At 52.7% G+C, this 15,301-nt stretch overlaps 1 protein-coding gene across 1 annotated transcript; it reads right to left on the bottom strand.

Moving 5' to 3' along the window:
* Positions 1 to 1,831: 1,831 nt before the first annotated feature.
* PIF1 (PIF1 5'-to-3' DNA helicase) lies at positions 1,832 to 8,340 on the bottom strand. Its single transcript, XM_024735202.1, has 12 exons — positions 7,765 to 8,340; positions 6,774 to 6,906; positions 6,564 to 6,689; positions 6,292 to 6,445; positions 6,086 to 6,200; positions 5,904 to 6,010; positions 4,546 to 4,685; positions 4,069 to 4,175; positions 3,279 to 3,366; positions 2,977 to 3,122; positions 2,168 to 2,359; positions 1,832 to 1,957 (listed from the first exon to the last, which is right to left on the bottom strand). The coding sequence occupies exons 1-12, from the start codon at positions 8,320 to 8,322 to the stop codon at positions 1,898 to 1,900; spliced, it is 1,926 nt and encodes a 641-aa protein (XP_024590970.1). The 5' UTR covers positions 8,323 to 8,340; the 3' UTR covers positions 1,832 to 1,897.
* Positions 8,341 to 15,301: the final 6,961 nt, after the last annotated feature.

The following is a 15,301-nucleotide window of genomic DNA, read 5'->3' as shown; positions in this document are numbered from 1 at the left end:
TGCACGCGGGCTTCCTCTAGTTGCGGTGAGCGGGGGCTACTCTTCGTTGTGGTGCGCGGGCTTCTCATTGCAGTGGCTTCTCTTGTTGTGGAGCACGGGCTCTAGGCACGCAGGCTTCAGTAGTTGCGGCACGTGGGCTCAGTAGTCGTGGCGCACGGGCTTAGTTGTTCTGCGGCATGTGGGATCTTCCTGGACCAGGGCTCGAACCCGTGTCCCCTGCATTGGCAGGCGGATTCTAAACCACTGCGCCACCAGGGAAGTCCCATAAATGTTAATAACAGCTACTGATTGACCTCCTGCCATGTGGCTGGCCTTTCTCCCAACAAACCTATGTGGATGTCAGTTACCACCTGCACTTTATAGGTAAGGAAACCCTCTCAGAGAGGTTGTGTAACATGCCTCAAGTTGCACAGCTGGTGAGTGGTAAAACCAGGATGGAAAGCCAGGTCTCTCCCCGATCTATAACCATCAGTCAAATTCTCCACAGGCTGTGCCTCCTCCACGAAGCCCACCGTGAATGTCTGAGGCCCTGTAGCCCCTCTGAAACACCATGGCACTGAGCCCCCATTTAAGCAGACACTCCCTGAGCACCCAATCTTTGTGCGCTGGAGCCTCTGCTGGCTTTTGGGAGACAAAGACAAACACCTTCAAGCACCTGAGATTTCACATCCCCTAGCAACCAGCATGGTTTCCGCCTTCTTAAGGTCTCCCACCATTGGCAATTTTACATTTAACTAACCATTGCTCTCTAGAGCTGCCACTGCACGCTTCCACTATAACCTGTATTTATCAGCCAGAACTGATAACCTTTTCACTCATAAGCAGTGAACCTTAATAGTCTTTGCCAGTCTATGAGGGCCCCTGAGCAATTTCCATCAGGCTTTTTGATCAGCTGAAGCTATGGTGATCAGTACATCCAAGCTGGAGCCCTAGTAAGGCACAAAGTGAGAAAGTTTCAACCGAGGCCCCCAGCATTTGGACATTGTGACAGGTCCATTTCCCATCGTGTGAATTCTCTAGTGTGTCCTTGTCAGACTGTTGGGTGACGGCAATTCGCTATGAGTCACCAACCTCAGGTAACTCAGCTTTGCCAAATAACCAGTGATACTAACAAAACCTCATATAAGGGTGCTCTGAGCTCAGCCATCAAGGCATTAACAGACACCTCTGTGTGACCAGGTATGCGGGGTGGGGTAGGGGTAGCACCCCGGAAAGGGTCAGCCAGTGCCCCAGGTAGGGGTTCTTAAAGGGACCATAAGACTCAACTCACAGTCCTCACACAGTTCACAGGTTTATTTGTCCAAAATAAATACAGTCTGAGAACATCCATTTCAATACTCCTACACACGACTTCTTCACCAAAAGAGCAGCGTAAGATATAGACACACAGTTTGCAGTGCATGTTCTCAGGTTAGGCTCAGGAGGGTGTTTGCCCTGGCTTGTGCTGGGCTGGGTCTAGCTGTGAAGATCCCCTCCCCCAGCAAGGTTCCCTTCTCTGCTTGGGACCTGAGTCCCCTGCCAGGACCCCTACAGCCTGTTTCTGCTCCTGGAGGACCTGCCACCTCTCCTGTCTGCAGCCTAAAGAGAGCGGCATTCACAACCGTGTGGCCCTGTGGCCAGCCCCTCGCAGAGAGCTCTGTCCTATAACACCAGCTACCGCTGCAGGCCCATTGCCAACTCCTGACGCCAGAAGCAGCTCACCCCGGGCAAAGGGAAAAACTGAGGCACAGCTGGCAGATGGATGGGAAGCACTCTCTCCTGAGCCCTGCCAGGAGACTGAGAGCCCCTGATGAAGGGAGAAAGGGACATTCACTACCCTCCCCCAGGTATCCACTGGGGCCTGGCCCACCAGGGAGCAGGAAGAGGGGGAGACCACCCTTTGTCTTCTCTTTGCAGATCAAAGGTTCGGGTCCACGTTCTCCTGGTCTGAGGCTGCCTCATCGTCATCTGGGGACTCCTATATCAGAGCCAGAGAAACCCAGTCATGGGCTTGTGTCACCCCCGAGTCGCAGCCTGGGGGCCAGCATCTCCTTCCTCTTGCCCCTGCTGCCAACGGAGCCAGAGGAGGCTCTGCCACCCCCTCCCCATGGTCCTTTGGCCTTCCCTCTGTCCTAGCTCCCAGGCTGCCCACGGCCACATGGCCCACCATTGGGTGACTCCCTCTTACCAGGCTGAGGCCCCTGTCCTGCCGCAGGGTAGCATAGAAGCTCAGCACACGGGGGTCACAGCGAACCACCATGGGGTCAAAGTCCAACACACATAGGCCCTGCAGGCTGCGGGCCCGGGAAAGGGCCACATAGGCCTGGCCGCTGGCAAACACACGGCCCAGAGAGATCTCCACGCAATCCAGGGACATGCCCTGGAGGATGGAGGGACAGGGCTGGAGCCAGCTCAGCCTGAATTCACTTGTGCCCAGGAACCTGACCCCACCTCCACCAGCCCAGCTATTGCCCCTGATCTCCTTGCCCAGTCCAGAGATTCTGAGTCAGAGAGACAGGATGGGTGTCTGAGTACAGGGGTGTCCAGGAGATACAGATCCAAGATAAGAGTAGAGGGATAAGGGTGAAAGGAAAGAGCTCAGGTCTGGGTCAGACAGGCATGGAAATGAATCTCGGCTCTGCAGGGCACTAACTGTGTGACCTTGGACAAGTTACTTAACCTCTCTGAGCCTTGGTTTCCTCTTCTGTAAAACAAGAATAATTATTACAACTATACCTCCTACAGTTGTCGTAATATGTTAAAATTAACATATCCAATAGTGGCTCAGAAAATGGCAGGGCCCGAGATGACAGAGGGGAAGTGTATGTGTCTAGGAAAGAGAGAGGAAGTGGGATGGGAAATGCACTAAAGAAAGGTTTATTCTACAGCTGGTCTGGAACTTTCCATCCAGGGCAAGTTCAACCCTCGAAAAGCCTCTAAGACCCCCCCACCCTTCAACATGCCCCCGGCCTATCCTGCCCCCATCCCCACACTCACCTGGCTCTTGTGGATGGATATGGCCCAGGCCAGCTGGAGGGGCAGCTGCTGCCGGCTGAGAAGCCGGCCCCCAGTGGCCTGCACCATCCAGCGGTCTGCACGGATGACCTCGGTGACTCCACACAGGAACCGCACCTGGGGCAGCCCTGAGGGAGGCGTGGAGAAGTCCCACCTTTCAGTCCCACTCCAGGGCTCCAAGGTGAGGACAGGCCTCACCTTTCCATGCTAGCCTTTTCCTCTGCACACTAACCCCAGGGCCCTGCTGCAAACCCGAGCAGTAGGACTGCTCCCCTATCACTTACCTCTCCCCTCGGCTTCGAACCCAACTACTACCCCTCGGGCACCATTTACCAGGCCCCGAGACACTGCCAAGTTCTTCACCAGCATCACCTGCGAGAGAAGGAAAACTGGAGGCATGGACAGCAGGGCATCCCTACGCCTGGCCTCAGCTCCAGGGGTCGCTTCGGTGGATCTCTGAGGCTGGGGTCTGTCACAGAGGGGCACTGAGTCTGCTGGGGCCCCTGCGACAAACTACTTTATTTCCTTAGGTCTCAAGTTTCCCTTTGTGCCAAAGGGGAATGACATTTGCTCAGTTTGCCTCAGAAGGAGGGGGTAAAGAACAATAAGGTGACAGGGCACAATGACCATGTCTATTAGAGGGAATGTGTATGGACCTCAATCTTGAGGGATAGCCCTCTTCCAACCACTGTGCCTGCGTTTCCCCCTAGGTGCCCTTTGGAACCTGAGAAAAGGATCCCACCCTCACCATTGTGGAAGGAAGGAGGATGCTCACAGTAGAGGCTACGCTACAGAAGACAACTGAGTGCGGTAGGTATTTTACTCTGAATTTAGAGATGGGGAAACCCAGCTTCAGCAAAGGAAAGGGATTTGTCTAAAGCAACACTGCTTGGAGCTTCAGGTGGAGGAAGAGGAGGGCAGTGGAAAATGGAAAGCAGGAAGGTGACTGGGAACAGGACGGAAGAAGTTTGCTATGGTCACATCTGGGCCCTCTGGCTGTGGAGCAGCCCGTGCAGAGGGGCTAGGATCAGGGAGGCCGATGCTCACAGGGTCTAGGCCCTGGTTCCCACTCACCTGAGCCCCCAGCTTTAGCTGAAGGAGCTGGCTAACGGGACATTGGGCATCCAGGGTCCGGGCTTGCTCAGGGTCACTGTCCATGGCCTCAAAGCTGTGTACCTCACCTGGGAAAAGAGAGTTGGGCAAACAGATTACAAGTCACTGACTTGTGGCTCAATTTCTGAAAAAACACATATTAGACCAGGGCATGGAGAGAGGTAGTGAGCACAGCTCAAACCTAGCTGGGGCTTTGGAATCAGAGGCCTGGGTTCAAGTCTCATTTTTAGTGTTTACTGGCTGAATGACTTTGACCCAGGAAAGGTCACATCTCTCAAAGACACAATTACATCTGCAAATGTAAGGCACTTTATTTATGGTCACAGGGGCTGGGACCGAGATATCTAAATGACACCAAGGGCCCAGGCTGCCTGTGGGGCCATGCCTGCCTGATGGCCTCTCCCAGCTGGTCTGGCCCAGCCCCAGCTCCCTGCTCACCTGGTAGTTTCTGCAGCTGCCTCTCGTTGGTAAGGGCCACATCATCCTGGTGGGTGCAGAGCCTCGTGGCCACAATCCCATCTCGCCCCACCCTGTGGGCAGCTGTGGCCCGGAGCTGGCGGGTGACCTCATCTGAGCACCTGCAGAGGCCAGGCTATCAGGGCGGAGCCTACCTGAACCCCAGGGAAGGCGGGGCACGTGGGTGATACGGCCCATGCAGCAGGCCGTGGACCAGGCTTGGGGACTGGATGGGGCACCAGGGCAAGATTTGCTGGTTCCCCAAGCTGGCCAACTTGTTCCTTCCTTACTTGGACCCCAGACATGGAGAATGAGCGTGGGGGTGGTGCTTGGCTGGGATCATGGGCAGGCACCCTTCCCTGTGTCTGCCCCCGGGTTGGAGCTAGCCGCTCTCCTGAGGAAGTTAGATATGAGGAGTGAGCATAGGCCAGAGATTTAGAGACTGAGGTGAGGCTCTGATGTTGATACCCTGTAATACTGGTACCCTATAATCAGATTGGCCTCCAAGCTACAATTTTCTAGCCCCTTGCCTGCTGCCTTAGGAGGAAAAAAAAAATCTAGCCTGTGTTTCTATTTTCCGCACTTCAAGCCTTCCTCCAGGGAAGCCTGGGTGCTGCAGCAACTCAAGTGAGAGGAGGGGGAAGAAGTTAGGAACACCTCTCACTGCTCTGCCACTCAGCCTTTCTCTTGTCCCCCACACTTGCTGGTGTATGCTGTGCACCTGCCTACCTGCCTCCTGTCCCCAGGCATAGAAAGCCCCTCACCACCACCACCTGCTTCCTTCATCCCATCCCAACCTGACCTGGGTCCCAAGACCCAGCTGCAGTCCATATCTTCTGCCCTCCTGGCCTCCTTTCCACTCCCAAGTTAGAATACCTGTAGCATTTCAACCTTTTGTCCTAGCTGGGGTGGGATCATGTCTGCAACCTCCTCTCCCCCACCAAGTGGCCGCACAGGCTCAAAGAGTAGAAGGAACTTGGGTTTTAGAGTCAGACCTGAGTTCAAATCCTAGCTCAGCCACTTACTAGCCATGACTTTGGACAAGTCACTTCACCTCTTTGAACCCCAGTTTCTGCATCTGTAAAATGGGAGTGTTAACATCTCTGAATAACTCTTGTGTCTCCATCTGCCCATAATTCCCTGAGATGTACTCTGTGCCAGGCCCTGTGCTGGATGGTAGGGACCCAACCCTGGGGGAGGCTGGGCCCCAGTGCTCACAGAGTGACCATCCCCAATGGGGCCATGAAGCATTTCTCTCCCTTCTCTGGGTTCCTGTGCTCCTCTCTGACCCACGCTTGGATCCGCATCCCATGGCCCCTTCTCTATTCACCAGGGCCCACCTGCCCAGCCGCACAGCTTGCAGCAGAGAGATGAAGGTCTTGTCTGTCTGCCGCCACACCTCCGTCAGCTCCAGGGTCACTGGGACACATCTCCTCCAGCTCTTGGCCTGGTGGGGGCAAGACGGGGCGTCAGGGAGCAGAGCAGACCCCTATGGGGGTTAGGGCCAGAGGGTGAGTGCTACCTGGAAGCAGAACTGCGGGGGCTGGGATCCCTTGGTTACAGGCGGCAGCTGCAGGAAGTCCCCACAGATGATGAGCTGGATCCCTCCAAATGGCTTGTTCTGCTGCCGGACAGCTCTGGAGAGGAGCATGTGATGCTTTAGGCGCTGGGGTGAGCGAGTTCCACATGGAAGAACACCAGAACCCAGTCCTCACTGCCCATACTGACCTGGCCACGGCCTCCAGCTTATCAAATAGGTCCGCTTCCACCATGGAGATCTCATCAATGACTAGCCGCTGGCAGTTCAGCCAGCCCTGCCGCACACCTGGCCGCTGGGCCAGGGCCACACACTGGGCCAGGGGAGCCTGACCCGAGCCAATGCCTGTGAGTGACACTATTCAGCCTGGGCTGAGATCCCAGCCCTGTCTCAACCCTGACCTCCCCTCTCTTCCCACCTGCCTGGCTTGCTCCCAGCTTAAGTCCCAGAGGCTCTCACTTACCTGCAAAGGCATGGAGGGTAGTACCCCCGATGTGGCAGGCTGCCACCCCAGTGCTGGCAGTGGCCACAGTGCCTGTGGGAGGCAGTGAGCCCAGGATACGCTTCAGCAGATAAGACTTCCCCGTCCCTGGGCAGAAGGCAAAGTCAGGGCCACTTCTCCTCCATCCTAGCACACCACTGTTCTCCCCACACCCACTCTACCCCCCACTACCTGCACTCCCAGTGAAGAAAATGCTCTGGCCTTTCAGGACAACCCTCAGCACAGCAGCCTGTTCCCTGGAAAGCTCTGGTTTGGTTGGGGGCAAGCTCAGCTTCTTCACAGGCAGGGGCCACCTTGGGACTTCCTGGGGGGATAGGGCTGTCTCAGGGCCTCCCCACATTCCCTAGGCATTGCCCCCTCCCTTCTTGGCCTGGTAGCCCTTTGTGTCTCTGCTGGCTTCTCTCCTTGGAGCCCTTGGGCAGCCTCGGTTCACCTGGAGATCTTGCCAGTAACCACAGGGGTCCAGGTCTCTCCTTGAGGAAGGGACCGAGGCTGGATCTCCACTGACTCCTGGTGCCCTGAAGACCCCAGTGTGTGGGTCCAGATTCTCCTTCAGCTTTCTCCCCTGGGTTCCCTAACTCTCCTGGTTCTCTTACCCATCCTTCCTTCTCACTACCCTTCCTGTCACAGATGTGTCTCTCTTGCCTCAAAACACCCAAGCAAAACCCTGCCTAGCCAGGGCGCCTTCTTGCCGCATCTCCTTCTTCTCACCAGCTTGTCTCAAACCTCTGTGGTCTGTGATCCATTTGTTCCAGTTCCCGAACACTGTCAGACCCACCAGACTTTGTCCCCCTATCTGATTGGACCTGTTGGCTGCCCCTACACAGCTGACCGCTTCGTTCTCTCCAAAACCTCCTCTCCTCCTCCAGGGCGACCAAGTTCCCACTTTTCTTCTGAAGCACCTTCTCTGCTTTCTCTTTTAATGTGACCTTGGCCCCCTTTTCCTAGTCTCCTTACTCAGTCTCAGGGATTGCACCATGAGAAACATGCACAATTCCCATATTCCTGTCATTCTCATAAGTCTGATGAGCATCTCGTCTGAGATAACCAGTAGCCATCTCGAATACCTCCACCATCTTCCCCCCACACTTGGGCTTTCTCGGTCTCTTCCGTCTCAGTGGCACACCCACTCCCCAAGGCGCTCCCCCTTTCCTGTCCTCACGGTGCTGGGCTTGGCCCCGGACCGGGGCTCCGTGGGCCGCTTCACCGGCGTGGAGTCCGTGACCCAGGTGGCCGCCGCGCGCCGCAGCTCCTCGGGCTGCACCGGGCTGATGGTGACGAAGTCGCGGGGCCGCGGGCCAAGCAGCTGCGTGCGGGCGGAGGCCCGCCCGGGACCCGGGGCCGCGGCCAGCTTGAGGCGCAGAGTGCGCAGGAAGCGGCGCAGGCGGTCAGGGGGGCAGTCGGAGAGCAGCAGCTGCACCGCGCCGGTCCGGGGAGCGCCGTCGGCGGGAAGCCGCAGAGTGCTGCGCCCGGACGCGGCGAAGCGCGTGAAGAGGCGCGCGGCGCGCAGGGGAAAGCACCGCGGCCGCCCCGCGGGCCCGGACGCCTGCAGCCTCAGCATCAACTCGCGGCGCTCGTTACGACCCAGTCTCAGCTCCGCGGTGCGTAGGGCCTGGCGCCTTCGCGGCTGCCCGCCCGGGCTCAACTCCTCCACAGCAACACGGCACCGCAGCTCCGCGTCCGCGCATTCCGCTTGCACTGCCTGGGTGCCCGACAGCATCGCCACCAACTCTGCAGGTCTGCAAAAAGACCGGAGCGCAGGGGTCATCACAGGTGGTATAGAGGTCGGGACGGGGAGCCGGGTCATGGCCACAAAGGGTCCCGGGGCTGTCACTGGTAACACAGAGAGTTCACGGAGAAGGTAAAAGGGTCCTGGGGCGAACCGGAAATTCTCTTAGAAATTACTCTCCTACACAATAATTTCCAGAGCGGCGGATGGGCAGCGTCAAGTACACCCAGGGTTGGGGAACCTCGGCTGTCCGACAAGGGCCACAGAAGGGATCCCCTGAGCAGAAAAGAAGCCTGCTTCCAAGAGACCCAGGGCGGGCACGAGAATCCTGAGTCTCCCCCCCGAGGAAGCAGGGGACTCTCACGTGTGGAGGTAAGCAGGGGACTGACATGTAATCAGCGCCTTCTGTCTTCCAGGTACGTTCACTGGTTTATATGCAGCCAAGCAGGTCTCACTACTCCCCGTGTACAGAAGTGGAAAACAGGCTGAGAGAGGCCACAACGGCTGGTGGGAGTCAGGGCTTGTGTGATTCTGAAGCCCCGGCGCTTCCCATCTCCAAGGTGGGATGGGGTAGAAAATATTTGGCTAGGGAAATCGCGGAGGGACCCTGGCGTCCGGCTTTCCGTTCACCCTCCGTCTTGACCCACTCGTACGCACCCTCCCGGCAGGAACCCCTTGAAGAGGCAGGCGCTCTGCCTCCCACCTCTAGGATCGGGTGAACACTCACTTGCGCCAGCACTCGGGCGAACAAGCTGAATAAAGTCGGCATGCAGTCAAAAGTAGGACACTAGAAACTTTCAAATACTGGGTGTAGAGAATCACCCTATCACCGGCCGGATCTTTAAATTTTCCAGCCAATCAGAGACACCGGGCGTGACAACGGGAGTGTCTTTCTTTGGGTTTCAACTCGCTGGGCTTGGGCTGTACCAATAGCACGCCGGAGGAAGGAGGCTTATTGTGGTGGCGGAGCATACCAAGTCGCGCGGACTAGTGGGTGTGGTGGGAGGGGGCGGGGACTGCAGCGGGGCCGCGCGTGGTGTTGTGTCACCAATCGCGTCTTTGAAGGTTTATTTTCAGAACCATACCTCCAACGCACACTCCCTCCTCTCTAGCCCTCGCACTAAGGCTGAACTTGGCCTTGCGGAAGAGCTGCCTCTGATCCCTCTCATCTCTGTTTACACTCACTGGACCTTTGCCCATTTCTGGGCAGACCCCCCAAACCCTCGCGCTCGCGCGCACACACACACACACACCCGTGGCCTACTGCTGTCGCTGCCCACCCCGCCCCCAACAGCTCTTTACACACTTATCTGTCTCTGTAACCATCATTTTACGCATTTGTCTTTCCCATGTGTCTGAGACCCGTCAGTGAGGAACTCTTGAGACCTGTGGCCAGGTGCTCAGAGAGTACAAGGGAAGTGTGTGGGCCGCTGTCTTCGGGAATTTGCATCCCTCTCATTGAACTGAATGTTTAGGGAATTTATTTTTAATTATCTTTTTCCTCCCTCATTAAATCTTGGAATGACATAGCTAGAAGGCATCTTACAGGTGAGTCAGCCTGCTCATTTATTGAATTGCCCCCATTTTTCAAATGAGGAAACCAAGGCTCCAAGAAGTTTTACCAGATGTCACATAGCTTGTAGATAGCAAAACAAAGCCTTGAACCCAAGTCTAAGCCTGCTAGTTTAACTGCTACACCACACTGCTGCCAGGTGACTGGTCTAACCTGGTGAAGGGAGTCCAGCCCTGGACTGGAATCTCAGCTCCTGACAGCCAGTGCATTGCCCCAGGCCTGCCAGTCAGATGTTACTCTAAGCAAGTTTCCTTAATGTCTCAAGCCTTTGTTTCCTCATATTTAAAAATGGAGAAAGATGAAGATGTGGTGATTGCACAACTCTGTGACTATACTAAAAAGCATTAAATTATTTGCTTTAAATTGTATGGTATGTGAATTATATCTCAATAAAACTGTTAGGAAAAAATCATGAGAAATATTTTTCCTCTTAAGTGTTGTCTTGTCATATGAGTACTAGTGGCACAGTTTGTGAATATGTTACCTTACATGGCAAAAGGGACTTTGCAGATGTGATAAATTAAGGATTTGAGATGGGGAGATTACCCTGGGTTGTCTGGGTAGGCCCAACTAGGATTCTTATAAGGGAGGCTAGAGAGTCAGAGAAGATGTGATGAGGAGGAAGCAGAAGTGTGTGTGTGTGTGTGTGTGTGTGTGTGTAAGAGGGAGAGACAGACAGAGAGAGAAAGATTGATTTGAAGATGTTACTGCTGGCCTAGAAAAGGGAAGAAAGGGCCATGAGACAAGCCATAGAATACAGGAGGTTTCTAGAAGCTGGAAAAGGTGAGGGAGTGGGTATCCCGCTCTAGATTCTCCAGAAGGAACACAGCTCTTGATTTTAGTCTAGTGAGACACATTTTAGGCCTCCAGAACTGTAAGATAATAAATTTGTGTTGTTTTAAGCCACTAAATATGTGATAATTTGTTACAGCAGCTATAGCAATAAGAAACAAATACAATCATAAGCTAGAAAGCGAAAGCTGGGATTATGAACCCATGTCTGTTTATTTCCAAAGCCTGTGTTCTCTCTTTCCACTACCCTCTGCTCAGTGGGCCTAGCACACTCACACTGTGGGCTACCTTCTCCCTTCTCTCTGTGTAGTACCCCAGACCAGTTCTAGAGAAAGCATGGAGGCTTCCACATGAATTTTCCCCTAACATTTTTTCTTTTGGCTTTCAATTTTTTTTTTTTTTTGGCTTCGCCAATCGTCTTGCGGGATGTTAGCTCCCGACCAGGGATCGAAACCCGCCCCCCGCAATGAAAACCCCGAGTCCTAACCCCTGGACCGCCAGGGAATTCCCTCAAGTTTTTTTTTTTTTTTTTCCCCGGTACGCGGGCCTTTCACTGTTGTGACCTCTCCCGTTGCGGAGCACAGGCTCCAGACGCGCAGGCTCGGCGGCCATGGCTCACGGGCCCAGACGCTCCGCGGCATGAGGGATCCTCCCGGACCGGGGCACGAACCCGCGTCCCCTGCATCGGCAGGCGGACTCTCAACCACTGCGCCACCAGGGAAGCCCCCAAGGTTCTTTAAATTGTAAAATATACATAACGTAAAATTTACCACGTTGACTATTTTTACATGTACAATTCATTGCCATTAAGTACATTCAAACGTTGTATAACCATCACCTCTATTCCTAGAAAAGTTTCATTATTCCGAAACAGAAACTTTGTACCCATTAGACAATGTTTAGACAACCATTAGACAACTCCCCATTCCTCTCTCCTCTCAGCCCCTGGTACCCCACACATTTTATTCTGAAAATATTCCAACATATACAGAAAGATAGAAAGACTTTCACAGTGAACACCATATACCTACCACCAAGATTCTACAATTAATATTTTGCTGTATTTGTTTTAACACATCTAACCATCTATCCATCTCCCCATTCATCAATCCATTTTTTAAAACATCTTTATTGGAGTATAATTGCTTTACAATGTGTGTTAGTTTCTGATTTATAACAAAGCGAATCAGCTATACATATACATATATCTCCATATCTCCTCCCTCTTGCGTCTCCCTCCCACCTTCCCTATCCCACCCCTCTAGGTGGTCACAAAGCACCGAGCGTCAATCCATTTTTTTGTTATTCATTTCAAAGTTGCAGACAACAGTTCATTTCACGTCTAAACACTTCAACATGCATAGAATTAACTAGAGTTTATGCTTACCTTTTTTTTTTTTTTTTTTTTTTTTTATGCTTACCTTTTAAAACAAAGAATTTATTTGGCTGCAGCAGGCGGGTTGTAGTTCCCTGACCAGGGGTCCAACCCTGGCCCCCTGCATTGGGAGTGCAGTCTTAACCACTGGACCACTAGGGAAATCCCTATGCTTACCTTTTTTTTTTTTTCTTAAATAAATTTATTTATTTATTTTTGGCTGCATTGGGTCTTCGTTGTTGGGTCTTCGTTGCTGCCCGTGGGCTTTCTCTAGGTGCAGCGAGCGGGGGATACTCTTCATTGCGGTGCTCGGGCTTCTCATTGCGGTGGCTTCTCTTGTTGCAGAGCTCAGGCTCTAGGCATGTGGACTTCAGTAGTTGTGGCACGCGGGCTCAGTAGTTGTGGCTCGCGGGCTCTAGAGCGTAGGCTCAGTAGTTGTGGCACATGGGCTCAGTTGCTCCGTGGCATGTGGGATCTTCCCGGACCAGAGCTCAAACCTGTGTCCCCTGCATTGGCAGGCGGATTCTTAACCACTGAACCACCAGGGACGTCCCAGTTGGTTCCTTTTTAATGCTGAGTAATACTGCATTGTATGGATATACTACAGTTTACCCATTTTCCTATTGATGGCGATCTGGGATTTATGCTTTAATTTCTCTTGAATAAGTTCCTAGGTGAGAAATTGCTGGTCGTGGAGTTTATAATTTAGTTTTATATGAAGCTGCAAGAGCTTTTTCCAAAGTGGTTTTCTGCCCACCAGGTTAACAGTGAGTCTTTGGAGCGAAAGAAGTCGGAGGAAAGCTAGATACCGCCTGGCTATAGATTAACGGTCCTCAGACTCCGCCCTCCTCCCCGCCCCAGCGCCACCGGCCGTCAGCTGGATCTTGATTGGCCGATGGAGGAGGGAGGCGGAGGCAGAGGGACTCCTCAAATCTGGGGCCGGACTTCCTCACATCTGGGGCCGGACTTCCTCCTTCTGGGCTTTGGGCCCTCATCGCATCCGCGGGGCTTTTGCTCGCTGCTGCCGCGAGGGGTCAATTCCGAGTGAAGCGCAACACTGCTCCCGATCTCCTCGCCTAATCCAAAGCCTGGTTTTAACGCAAGCTGTCAGGAGGAACGGGTTTTCTTCACTATGAAATTTCCTCCTCCAGAGCTCTTTCTATACGTCTTACCTGCTTTCTCCCACTGGCGGTCTCAGTCCAATCCCCGGCTCACTAATAGTAACGACGGCATCAGCACAGGACTAGGTGGTTTACTAATTGCACTCTCGGCGTTTTCTCATTTGATACTTGAAAGAGCCAGCCCCTTCCTTCCTCTCCCCCTGCGGTCCTTTCTCGCTGTGCTTTTGCCCTCTCCACCTTTACAGCCCTCAGCTTACAACAGTCTGGCAGAGGAGCTGAAAGGGTGTTTCGCGGTCTTCCAGCTTCCAGAGCACTTCACCTCGTGTAGCTTCTTCTTTGGGCAGCTGACACTCATTTTATTGAACCTCTGGTACAGCTGATTATACCTCATTGAAATACTCTCTTAACTTCCACAACATACTCCCCTCGTTTTTCCTACGTATTGGCTGCTTCATGTCTGTTTCCTTTGCTAATCCCTTTCCCTCAACCAGACCTCTCAATGTGGGAGCACTTTCTTTCTTTTTTCCTATCTTTTCCAATCTCATGGCTTAATTATCAGCTACATGCTGATTCTCAATATTATAACCCCAGCCTGCCCTTCTCCCCTGAACTCCAGACTGTATTGCCATTTGTCCTCCTGATGATATCTCCATACAGATGCCTAAATGGCATGTTTTTTTTTAAATTAATTTATTTATTTACTTATTTTTGGCTGTGTTGGGTCTTTGTTGCTGCGCATGGGCTTTCTTTGTAGTTGCGGTGAGGGCGGGGGGGGGGCGGCTACTCTTCATCACAGTGCGTGGGCTTCTCATTGGGTGGCTTCTCTTGTCGCGGAGCACCGGCTCTAGGTGTGCGGGCACTAGAGCGCAGGCTCAGTAGTTGTGGCGCACGGGCCTAGCTGCTTTGCAGCATGTGGGATCTTCCTGAACCAGGGCTCGAACCCGTGTCCCCTGCATTGACAGGCGGATTCTTAACCACTGCGCCACCAGGGAAGCCCCTAAATGGCATGTTAAACTCACTCTCTCCAAAACAGAGCTTTTAATCTCCTTCTCCAATACCATATAGACCTGTTTTTCTCCTGTCTTCATCATCTCTGTAAATGGCACCTCCATTTTTGGCTCAAGTTAAAAACCATATCCTTGATTCCTTCTCCACCTACCACATCCAATCCACCATCGAAACCTGTTGTTTCTGCCTCCAAAATGTTTTGTTTTTTAGAATTGTAGTATAGTTGACATGAAAAGACAACCTATGGACTGGGAGAAAATATTTGCAAAGAATGCGACTGACAAGGGCTTAATTTCCAAAATATACAAACAGCTCATACAACTCAGTAATAACAACAACAAAAAATCAAACAACCCAATCAAAAAATTGGCAGAAGACCTAAATAGACATTTCTCCAAAGAAGACATATACAAATGGCCAATAGGCACATGAAAAGATGCTCAACATCGCTAATTATCAGAGAAATGCAAATCAAAACTACAATGAGGTATCACCTCACACCCGTCAGAAAGGCCATCATTAAAAGGTCCACAAACAACAAATGCTGGAGCAGGTGTGGAGAATGCACACTGTTGGTGGGAATGTAAATTTGGTGCAGCCACTGTGGAAAACAGTATGGAGGTTCTCTACAAAACTAAAAATAGGGCTTCCCTGGTGGCTCAGTGGTTGAGGGTCCGCCTGCCGATGCAGGGGACGCGGGTTCGTGCCCCGGTCCGGGAGGATCCCACATGCTGCGGAGCGGCTAGGCCCGTGAGCCGTGGCCACTGAGCCTGCGCGTCCGGAGCCTGTGCTCCTCAACGAGAGAGGCCACAATAGTGAGAGGCCTGCGTACCGCAAAAAAAAAAAACTAAACTAAAAATAAACTTACCATATGATCCAGCAATCCCACTCCTGGGCATGTATCAGGAGAAAACTCTGATGCAAAAAGATACATGCACCCCAGTGTTCATAGCAGCACTATTTACAATAGCCAAGACATGGAAGCAACCTAAATGGCCACCAACAGATACATGGATAAGGAAAAAATTGAAATATAGTTGATTTAAAATGTGTTTCAGGTGTATAGCAAAGTGATTCATATATATACATATATATATATAT

The sequence above is a fragment of the Neophocaena asiaeorientalis genome, unplaced genomic scaffold, assembly GCF_003031525.2.
Source record: "Neophocaena asiaeorientalis asiaeorientalis breed wild unplaced genomic scaffold, Neophocaena_asiaeorientalis_V1.1 scaffold264, whole genome shotgun sequence".
Lineage (NCBI taxonomy): Eukaryota > Metazoa > Chordata > Mammalia > Artiodactyla > Phocoenidae > Neophocaena > Neophocaena asiaeorientalis.
The sequence above is the reverse complement of the archived record's forward strand: the minus strand, read 5'-3'. Positions and strand labels throughout refer to the sequence as shown.

Coding starts and splice junctions, on each gene's coding strand:
- PIF1 (XM_024735202.1), bottom strand. CDS start 8,322: ATGCTGTCGGGCACCCAGGCAGTGCAAGCGGAATGCGCGGACGCGGAG. Junction 6,201..6,291: donor AAGCTGGAGGCCGTGGCCAG/GTCAGTATGGGC, acceptor GCTCCTCTCCAG/AGCTGTCCGGCAGCAGAACA. Junction 6,011..6,085: donor CCCCGCAGTTCTGCTTCCAG/GTAGCACTCACC, acceptor TGCCCCCACCAG/GCCAAGAGCTGGAGGAGATG.